Here is an 11,576-nt window from a genome sequence, read left to right on the forward strand (position 1 = left end):
AGACCGATGTTAACGACCGACTTTATCTCTGTACTCGCCTGGCGGGGATTAGAACCTACGGTGTCATTCTACACGGAATGTCTTGTTTGTGTGTGTGTGTGTGTGTGTGTGTGTGTGTGTGTGACTGTGTGTGTGACTGTGTGTGTGACTGTGTGTGTGTGTGTGTGTGTGTGTGTGTGTGTGTGTGTGTGTGTGTGTGTGTGTGTGTGTGTGTGTGTGTGTGCAAGATAGAGTGATAGAAAGTGAGGGAGTAAGAGATAGATGGTCGAAAATGACCAGCAAGGATATATGATTTATTAAGATGTATCGAATACACCGTTAAACACAGAAAAACAGACCACATATCAACTCAAAAACTATTATTATTAGTCGTACGCAATCAATCAACATTCACCTGGAGGATGAAGGGTTTTGTGCTCACTGACTGGTGGATCTTCTCCCTCTGTGAACGAGGTAACGCTACGGGGACATCAAAACTAAAGCATCCAGTGGATTCATATCCGCAGCCGTTTGCCCGGGCATGCTACACTCCGCCGTCGGCTTCAAGCAACAAGTGACTCTGTATGGTCGATAGGCTGTGTCTCCACCTTCAGATTCAGTGTGCATACACATAAGGCACTGACTATAGTAAGAGAGGATGCACAGTAGCACGATAGAACACATCCAATCGATTCATCGACACATGGTATTCTGCTGAGGAGCCACGCATTTAGTCAAACCCTGCTTAATGAATCACGGTCCTGCGCTGGTCCGTTGCTTCCTCTCGTTCTCTCTCATTTTGTTGACCGCTCTTTCCTGCTCAAACAAACGCCCACAGTCACAATCACGCACACATGAACACACACACACACACACACACACACACACACACACACACACACACACACACACACACACACACACACACACACACACACACACACACACACACACACACACACACACACACACACACAAAACCCCAAGCCACATTCTGTACCACTGCACTCCATCCATGAGTCCTTCTTCTTGTATGCCACTTTTGATGTTGTTGTTTTCCTACTTTGTCTATCAATCCAGATGCACAATAAATACATCGACAAGCTATCAAACTGGAAAATATTTTCTGTTGATATATTCAATTTGTTGGATTGATAATATTTTGTTGGTTTGATAACTATGGTTTGATAATATTTTGTCCTCAAATAAATTGTCTTAATTCCTTTGAGGTAAGTGTCTCTAACGAAAATATTAAAAAACAAATCTGTCAGCATGGAGGTGTCATATTGACTTGGTGCATTGTAATGCATCGATATGACCTGAATCCATCTGGAATGTTGAAATGTATTATTAATGTTACAACTTATAACAAACGCAGCGTCATAAAATGATTGGACTTTTTCTTACAGTAAAGTCCTCTGTTTTCTTACTCTAATAATCTTTTTAGAAGATGCATAAGACATTCTTCATATACAGCACGCATCGGCATAATTGATCAACCAACTATTGATTCTTCTAAAACTTGAAATGGATGATATGAACGAGACTTGCACAATGTATTCAATGACCTCTTGTCAAGCAGATGGTTGATTGGCTGTACAGAGCACCCTGGAATGGAAGACAGACAGACAGACAGACAGACAGACAGACAGACAGACAGACAGACAGACAGACAGACAGACAGACAGACAGACAGACAGACAGAGGTTAACTAGGCAGACTTGAATTTCCAGGAGTGTGATGTCTATTAATGGTTAGAGCACAACGGCAAGCTGAATGATCAATTCAATTGTAACCACTTCCATCCATAATTGAGTGAGAAAAGCAGATAGACATAAAAAAAAAAGAGTTCTACAGACAAAGTTGTTGCAAGGGGGCTTCCAACAACAAATTGAGAATTTGTTATTTATAAGCATTTAAATGTGGTAACTCCACTCATTCATTGTCCACGAGAAACACCAGATGTCTACATAGGTCTCTTTCACACGACCAGCTAACCGTTTGGTGATGCGGAGTGATTTTGGTCCAAGCCAACAGGCCTGGGAGCTGATATGCGTATAGCAAAGAGGGTGGGATGCTGGTATGACGGTTTACACCCCTGTGTGCGCGCGCGCGCGCGCGCGTTTTTATGTGCGCTATTGTTCACGAAGTAATTTGTACGTCACATCATGCTTGGGTCTCCCGCTGACGACAGGGCCCCCGTTATCCCCGCTGACGTCAGCATCTCACACACTACTTAAATCCGACAGCGACTGTCAGCTCAGACTTTACCGACAACTCCGCGTCTTCGTTGTTACCGTGAAGAAAAACACGTAAGCCGCTGCGCTCGAGGGGTTTTCGTCCTGCGTCGTGTCTGCCCGTAACTCGTGCGACCATCCAAGAAACATACTTCAGGGAGCGCGCCCTGATTGGTTAAACGCTGACCGCTCTTCCCACAGCTGCTGCGCGTGCCAAAGAGGGGCCCCTCGTGGAGATATATTCTGTGCTGCACCTCGCGCCTCTCAACAGTTACTTTCCTCTGAATCCTGAGGGCACGCGGACTTACCACATCAAAACAGAGGCAAGTGAAGGATTTAATTCGCACCTGTTTCTTCCTCCTTTATCTCCCAAATAACACTTCGTTATGCTAATCCGACACTTTTGAACTGAATTTCCATCAGTTCTTCTGTATCTCAATTCAGTATAAAATTGGTTTTAACTTGGATTTTTGGGCATTTGTTGTTGCATTGCAGTTAATTAATGTCGCACTGTTTTATATTCTGATATTTTAAAGGAAATGTCGGGCCAAATTAACAAAACGAATTGATTGATTGAATGAATGTCCTATTCGGTCCTTTGCCTACTCTAGTGAACAAAATGCTGTTTTAATGATGCACAGTCTAAAATATTCCTCTGTTTCTGCTCTCTTGCAGCCGATGGCTTTTGGGCACGCGAGCTGTGTGTGGACTCTGGTTCTGGGCGCGTGTGTTGCGCTCGCCATGGGAACTGACTGCGGGAAGGAGTGCGCGCTCTGCGTCTACCGCTTACTGGGACAGCAGCCTCCCCTTACCTCTCCGGTAACCTCAAACGCGTCCGTCACAAATATGAACAACCACAATGGAAACATTTTACATCTAATTTGATATTTGGTTTAAACATTTAGGCCTACATTTTTTTAACGTAAATTTGATCAAGCACTATGTCATTCTGTCTTTCATTAAGGCGTTAGAATTAAGTTTGACATTTGATATACGTTGATACTAACTGACGTGTGGTTTAACTTGAGACAGCGCAGCCTCATTTGTCAAACAGTGCGTAGGCCTATCTTCTCTTTATTTAGGGAGAGCAGAACCATTATCTCAATGTTCGTTCAATGTCTGCTCAAGATTTGGTAAATACAATATCAAAATCGCTCATTAAAATAAAATGAATTCATTGCAGACACAAAACCTCTGCAATAGCCGGGAACTGCCTGTTCTCCTATAGGCCTATGTAATAAAATACCACTTAGACTACTATCATCGTTAACGTTATGATATGCCTATCGAATCAGACCACTTTAATTTGTGGGACTCTTATTGTAATCTAGTCTTCGAGCCATCCGTCATCCTTTGAATGTCGTCTCCTCTGCCTCTGGTTCCTCTTAACCCCAAGTGGTCCGTCTCATCTCCTCTCATTTCCATCAGCTTGTTAATGTGTGACGCGCTGTCAGGGCTCTTGTCGCGCGCTGCTCTCCGCCCACTCAGGTACCACATGAAAGTAAGGATGTTCATAATGTGCTGGGTGACTTGCCCCGCGTATCCTCGGTGAAGGGCCACGCGAAAATGAGTCACGACTGACAAGTTTCCGTTTCGATTTTTTGACCCGCAAAGTGTTATTTTTATGTTTTATTCATAGGCCTAAGTTTATGTCCCTTTTACTGAGATAAAGCACGCCACATAGGAAGTAGCCTAGGCCTATGACTGCTGTAGTAAAAAACGAAAACAATTAGTTCCGTAAAAATGACGTGGATAAAGGCGCGCAACATGCACCCACCCCAGAACAGCAGAGCCCCGCTTTAGATGTAGATATTAATTTATACCCTATAGCCGCCAGGGGGCATTAGTGCGGGCGTTACGGCGCCCTGTGGCTCGCAATGACTTCGATTAAATTTTCCTCTTCATTAATTCCACCATTATAAGCCCGTGGCGATGAAAGCTCAGCATGAATTCGACATGCATGTCACCAAAATGAATCTCTAAGGATCAAATAAGTGAAATCCAATGAGCAATAGGTGTTAAGAGGTGGAATTTATCTGAGATTTCCGACCCCCATAGAAAATAAAAAAGATGCTTTAGTCAAGTGTTCGGCGGGATCAGCAAGTGGGTGACGATAAACTCATGCAGTTATCCAACCATTCTAGTATAACATACTGTGCTGTGCGAGTACACTGAGAAAGGTTTTAGGACAGATGGTTGTAATGAGCAATTCATTTTGTTGCCGATGCACTGGGATTAAGAGAATAATGTAGATCACAAAATGGGACCCTTAGATTTCCCCAAACCGTCTGCAGTTTGTTGTAATATCACCACTGCAGTTTTTCTCTCTCCGTTTCTACCTTAGTTTCCCTCATCCATCTTTCTCTCTCTTTCTCTCTCTTTCTCTCTCTTTTTCTCTCTTTCTCTCTCTCTCTCGCTCTTTCTCTCTCTCTCTCTCTCTCTCTCTCTCTCTCTCTCTCTCTCCCCCCCCCCTCTCTCTCTCTCCCCCCCTCTCTCTCTCTCTCTCTCTTACTCTCTCTCTCTTTCTCTCTCTCTCGCTTACTCTCTCTCTTACTCTCTTTTCCTTTTTCTCTCTCTTATGCTCTCTCTCTCTCTCACTTTCTCTCTCCAATCTCTAACATTCTTTCTCACTCTCTCCCTCACTCTCTTCCTTTCTCTCCCTCTCTCTCTTACACTCTCTCTCTTTCTCTCTCGCCCTCTCTTACTCTTTTACTCTCTCTCTCTCTTTCAATTTGTTCCTTCTACAAGTTGCTCTCCTATTGTGAGTCAGGCACGCGCTCTCTGTCCCACAGACAATGGGCATCTTCAGCGTGCCGTGTCTGCGGCACGCTGAAGATCAGACCGCTGCCTTTTGTCTCCATTGCTCCCATCCCCTCCCATTGTCGTGCAGCGCCGGTCTCTCCATCGGCCCGTCTCCTTCGCTTTCTTCAACTGTCTCGCTGTCTTTCTCTCGTTCTCCCGTCATCTTGATTACAATCTTCTTCAATTCAGTTCGATAAGCTGGAGTTTGTCACGCTTCCAAGCGAAGTTGCACGTGCACGCGTGGCAGCAGTGTCACTGCCCACAACCTATTGGCCGACGGAACGAGTCAAACAAGAGTCGCAAGACAGAGCGTTAACCTACGGGCGCATTAAATGTAATCGAACAGTATACAGTGTCTTAAACGTAACCCCCAATCTAGTCGTTGGGTGAAAACAGATTGAAGAAACAGCCCTGAGGTTGTCCCTGATAAGAATAACCCTGATACAAATCAATACGTACTATGAGTGTGAAGGCATGACGTATGGTGTGTGTGATGCGCCCGTCTTTAACGGGGACATTAGACCTCGCTCATGGCTGTTCCCCCCGCGGGCTTCTGTCCCCCGTCAGTTCCAGACGTGCTCGCTGGAGTGCGAGGGGGGCGTAGACAGCCGGAAGCTCCGCCTCTGCAGGGAGCTCCTATTGGACGAGGAGAACCCAGCCCCCGCCCTGGACGAGGAGGAAGACGTGGACCCAGACGCCCCCGCGGCCCCCGCGGACCCCCAGGCCGAGGCCCCGGAGCACCAGCTGGTCAAGAAGTACGGGGGCTTCATGAAGCGGTACGGGGGCTTCATGGCCCGCCGCGCCCCCCCCGCCTCCGTCCTGATGCAGGGGGCGCCGGAGGAGGCGGGGGGCCCCGGGAGGGGGGAGGGGCGGGGGGAGGACGGGGAGCAGCAGGAGCAGGAGGAGGAGGAGGAGGAGAACATCCGGCTGGAGATCCTGAAGATCCTGAACGCGGAGGCGGAGGGCCGGGCGGCCCACGGCGCCGAGGCGGAGGGCCGGGCGGCCCACGGCGCCGAGGCCAAGCGCTACGGGGGCTTCATGCGCCGGGCGGGGCTGCAGGCCGACCCCCTGGAGGCCGTGCTGGGCCGCGCGCTGAAGAAGCGTTATGGGGGCTTCATGAGGCGCGTGGGCCGGCCCGAGTGGCTGGTGGACGACTCCAACAAGAGCGGGAACGGCGTGCTGAAGCGCGCCTGGGAAGACGGGAGAGAACTGCAGAAGAGGTACGGGGGCTTCATGGACTAGAAGACCCTCAGCCCAAACCCCGCCCCCCCCATCTAATGATATTCTGGACTTGTTAGTGTTTTAACCCCCCCCCACCCCGCCCCCTTTTCCCCAACCCCCCCCCCCCCTCCCCTACCTAGCTCCCAGCCAATCACATTGTGTCCTCTGGCTTTGTAAAACGTGCTCCGCTGGCTCCATGACTCTGACCGCCCCCTGTATACGATTAAAGATTGCAACATGCGTCCTTCAAAAATTAAGAAATACCAGGGTATGCTTTTTTTTTTCCTTCGTATGAACATTTTTAATCAACATGTTTTCCATAATGATATCATTATTATTTATTAAAAGAATCTGTTAATCAAGATGTGTTGGGAAAAGTGTAACGTTTTTTTGTTCATGTGTGGGCACGAGTGAATGTGTGCATGTGTGTGTGTGTGCATGTGTGAGTGTGTGTGTGTGTGTGTGTGTGTGTGTGTGTGTGTGTGTGTGTGTGTGTGTGTGTGTGTGTGTGTGTGTGTGTGTGTGTGTAAGTGTGTGTGTGTGTGTGTGTGTGTGTGTGTGTGTGTGTGTGTGTGTGTGTGTGTGTGTGTGTGTGTGTGTGTGTGCGCTTGTGTGTGTGCGTGTGTTTGCTTGCGTGTGTAAGGGCCAGGATGGTGTGGTGGCTAGGGCTTTATCCCAAAACCTATGAAGTGTACATCTCTGTGCTCGAGAATAGCATGTTCAAATGTGTGTACCAAAGAGAGCACACTGAGAAGAGGACATGGTTCGGACATTCAATCATTTTGTTGAGCTTTACCAACTTCCAAATGGAAGCTTTGTTCCATCACTACTGATACAAGACCTAATGCTGAATTCACAATGTGTGATGCATCAACAAGCTACAGGCACTACAATGATAAACATATATATGATTTAGCCAGAATGAATTAAAGAAATGCATAATCAACAGATTTAGTACGTTTACAACATGGTTGCATCTGTGTTGCTTTAAAAATCGAGTTAGCGTTACTCTGCTCAATCCGTGAGGCGATTTCACTCAAGACTTGATTTGGGCCAATTGCTACAATCACACAATCCCACGAGTCTGAATGTGTTGCCGTTTCACAAGGACTCCAATCTGACATTCAGAGGAAGATGAGGACCTCTGCTCGTCTCTTATGAAACTATTATGAAGACCGACTTGACAGACTTGCATTACGACTGATTACTTAAATTATAAGGTTTACCTGGGATGACTATTTGTCATTAAATGTTCATGCTGCAATGTTCTTATCCTTTTCACTCAACTGATCAAAATATGGTGAATTATTTTAATTATATCAAACTACTAATATCAATGCTTTCACAACAATCAATGTCAACTAATATCTCTGCAAATACAACATATTTAATCAATGACAGAAAGCTTTACATTTTATTCAATGGTGTTTTTGACTGGTAGAAAGATGACAAGACATTACTATTTTATATTATTATCACATTTAAAAACAAAAACATGCGACTTAAATATAAATGATTGACGAAGACAGAAAAGGTGACATAAAATTATTCAAACAAGACATGCAAATACAATCGGCACCAAATCATGCCTTGATCTTTATCTCAAACAAAGCCAGGTGGTTTTAAACCTTTTACCATCTCTAGGGTCTTTAATAGCTGAAGAGGCTGCCATTGATTGGGTTTGGTTGACCTATATTCTCCACATAATGGATCCCCCCCCCCCTCCCCATAATAGAGGGAAGGTTTTTCTTCTGGTCCCAGAGGATTTAAGAAACAGAAACTTTGGGCTGTTTTTTCTAATAAAATCAAATGAGGGTATAGCAGCTGGCTGACATAGCATTTCAACATTACCTGATTAAATATATATATTCTGCATTTAGTGCACATATGAACAACAGATGAGGAACCTTTGAAATCTGGTTGGAGAACAGTTAATGGCCAAGTGGCACGGGTCACTTTCACAGAGCACTCCTGCATTCATGGTTCGGTTTTTGCAGTGAAAACGAGACACAATGTTGGTAAAATGCCTTTAGTTTCATATCCACAGGCTGGTATCTACTTGGACAAAGTAGAATCGAATGGCATGCGCTACATCACTATAAAAAATGTCAGGATGCCTATACATTATGCATGTATACTCATACCAGGAATTGAAAATTATGATAGATGAGCTAGTGGACCAAAAGTCTAAATATAAACCATTGTCATGTAAATTAAGTCATGAAAATAGTCTAGTCGTTCGACCAGTATTCTCTATTATAAATCTCTATTATTCAAACACTTTATTATTCAAGATATGCCCTGTCTACTCAATGATACTTTTTGAAGAAAATGAAGAACTCACTTTGTCCATCAATCAGAGCTTGAGGTTAGGTTGCTATGCTTAGGCCTAAATTAAGCTCAGCTAGGTTTTATTTTGAATGCTAAATCATATAGTATGCTATAATATTATCTTGCCGTCATGAGCGTACCACACAGACAATTAACACGGTACACCTGTCTTTGTGAACACTGATTTCGAGCAGTTGTGATCGTTGGCAAAGCTGCCGGTATATAAAAGTCTGTTTTAACAAAAAGCTGTTTTGATTTCCTGCGGAAACAACATAATTAGCTGTATTAAATCCCTACGATTCTGTTTGCAGTAGTGAGCTACAAAACAGGTAGGGAAAGGGATGACAATCACAGCTCATAATTATCTCTCTCTTCTCGCACGCTGTTGTGATTGGATACATACACACACAAACACGTACACATACATTAACACACACATGCACAAACACACAATACACATCCACAAACCCACACTCACACACACTCGTACACACATGGAGATACAAAAGCATGTTTGTGTGCTGGTATATATATGTAGACGAAATCATGCATGCAAACTCAGATCCCTAACTTCCTGTTGCCAAGCCCCCCCTCCCTGTCCTCCCCCTTCCCTCCTACTATCTCTGGCTAAGCTGTTGACATTAGAGTTCAGCTGTGTAACAGTCTCATTCTGTCCTGCTCGGATGAGAACACAGCGTTTTACCACAATTAGCTTGTACAAAAACATAACAAACCCTTCACCCAACACATAGGACTGTGTGGGCCTGTTGCCGGCCATCTTTGTGTGTGTGTGTGTGTGTGTGTGTGTGTGTGTGTGTGTTTGTGTGTGTGTGTGTGTGTGTGTGTGTGTGTGTGTGTGTGTGTGTGTGTGTGTGTGTGTGTGTGTGTGTGTGTGTGTGTGTGTGTGTGTGTGAGTGTGCATGTGTGTGGTTGAAGTGTACACCCCTCTGCATCATGCATCTATCTATGCATTAAACATGTGATTTCCTTCATCCATCAGGACTTCTGGACATCGGTAAAATAGCAAGATATTAAAATGTGTCCCTGCCAGAAGGAGTCAGGCTTTAGAAAATGATTAGCGCTGTTCTTATCATCTCCTCTCACAGCATTCTTACATGAACTGCTCACGTCTGGACGAGATAGGCTTTTAATATCACATGCCACAAACTTTTACTCATCTTGTTACCTCATATTTCCAGTATTACTTACTATATGTTGCCTCTCCGACTCAGGTCACTTGGATGCTCTTTTCATGGTTCCCTTTGTCTCAATCTCAATCTCTTATTCTGTCTTCTTTCCCAGTTGGTCTATTGTTATCAACATAGTTATTTGTATATAATGATTCAGTCTCCTATACATTTTTTTTTTTCCGCTTGGTACATCAGTGAATGAAAACTCCTTTCTTGTCAATAAAAAAAAATACCCTACTTACTGCTTAACATCTTAATTCCTTCTTTCAGACTGACTCTCTTTTTAACCATTTCTAAACTGTTATGGTTTTATTTGATGAGCTGTATTCCCTGCCGTGATGTACATAAGTAAATATAAAGGTGACATTAAGATAGCTTTAAATAGTTTATTTAACATTTTGTGCAATAACCTTGTTCAAAATGACTATAGGCTTACTATAATGACCATATATTACTATAGTGGATCCCTTCATGCTCCACACAATACTTCTATGCATTTGTCCAGCCCTACATCCTCTGTCTATTGCTGCCCATTAGCCTTAACTACCCTCTGAATAAATGATGACATCTCTGCTTCAATGTTAGCCCACACCAACATGTGACTTTCACTTCCTGGTCAACCCTTCGAGCCAGAGTGTCACACTCCACCCATTTTTCTGAAAATGCATTTTCAGTTAGATCATTTTGAATCGTGTTAGTCGTTATCTTTCTTCGTTAGGCACAGCAGTGCAGTGCAAATTGGCCTTTGCCCTGCAGGGAGTTCATTTCTTGTCGGGATATACATTTAAATTGTGCTGTTTTGAGAAATTACCTATTTACTAACCTCTTTTTTATTGTTGCATTTAATGATATGGCACACATTGCCCACTGCTTCCACATGTATGTACGTGCACAAAATACAATTATTTTCGCATGATCCTTCTCACGACATACACTTTGTGTGCGTGTGACAGAGAGAGAGAGAGAGAGAGACAGAGACAGAGACAGAGACAGAGACAGAGACAGAGAGAACCCTGACAATTATTTTAACAACGACACACACACACACACACACACACACACACACACACACACACACACACACACACACACACACACACATACATACATGCACACAAACCAAACACTTTCTAGAATTCTCTTCCCTGAAAGGTTTGTGATATGATTGGTGATATCAAACTTGCTCCATAAATCAAACTTCAAGCTATTAATACATAACATCTGGTAGTTGAGCGGGTTTCCAAAAGATTAATTATCACCATTAATAAATTAAAATTACGTTCATATCACACCATTCATCCTGAATGAAGACAGATGATAACATCGACCACCAAATTGGCTGCAAGTTTATATTAACAAATTTTACTAACGGTTCTGTGTAACATGTAAAGTTGTTCTAGAATTATAATCATAAAATACGTTATAAGGAGTCCTATATTTTACATTCTTGGTTTTCTTGGTGCTGTCTTTCTCTTTAGTTGAGTTCGATATCCAGTTTCTCTGGAAGATATCCTGTTCCCGGGATTAAGTTTGGGTGTCCGTGGAGGCGGAAGGCTGTTGTGTAAGCATTACCCCTTTGTTAAGCTTAGTGTCGCTGACCGACGATTAGTTATTAGGGATTACGTGGTGTGAAATGCATCCACATTTTAACATCAGGAACCCTAAGTCTTGTTAAAAAGATGAATAAGACATTGGGATCAGGGGACGTTTGAAGCTGCACTGTCCATCCTCATTTGAATAACATGAACACATGCTTGGTGGTGTTGCTTCGACGCCAGGCGCTGGAGCAATCCCTCCAAGCGTTCTCCGTCAGGGG

General features: G+C 44.0%; 1 protein-coding gene across 1 annotated transcript; it reads left to right on the plus strand.

Annotated features, from left to right (window-relative positions):
* The first annotated feature begins 2,145 nt into the window (after positions 1-2,145).
* Positions 2,146-6,325, plus strand: LOC115549596 (proenkephalin-A). The gene is made up of 3 exons (XM_030364898.1): positions 2,146-2,539; positions 2,892-3,035; positions 5,586-6,325. Exons 2-3 carry the CDS (start codon positions 2,895-2,897, stop codon positions 6,258-6,260), a joined length of 816 nt encoding a protein of 271 aa, XP_030220758.1. The 5' UTR covers positions 2,146-2,539; positions 2,892-2,894; the 3' UTR covers positions 6,261-6,325.
* The last annotated feature ends 5,251 nt before the right edge of the window (positions 6,326-11,576 follow it).

This window comes from Gadus morhua, chromosome 8, assembly GCF_902167405.1.
Source record: "Gadus morhua chromosome 8, gadMor3.0, whole genome shotgun sequence".
Classification (NCBI taxonomy): domain Eukaryota; kingdom Metazoa; phylum Chordata; class Actinopteri; order Gadiformes; family Gadidae; genus Gadus; species Gadus morhua.

Excerpts from the sequence above, each read along its gene's own strand:
- LOC115549596 (XM_030364898.1), top strand. The coding sequence starts at position 2,895 with ATGGCTTTTGGGCACGCGAGCTGTGTGTGGACTCTGGTTCTGGGCGCG. Across the intron at positions 3,036-5,585 it reads AGCCTCCCCTTACCTCTCCG|TTCCAGACGTGCTCGCTGGA; the intron begins GTAACCTCAAAC and ends GTCCCCCGTCAG.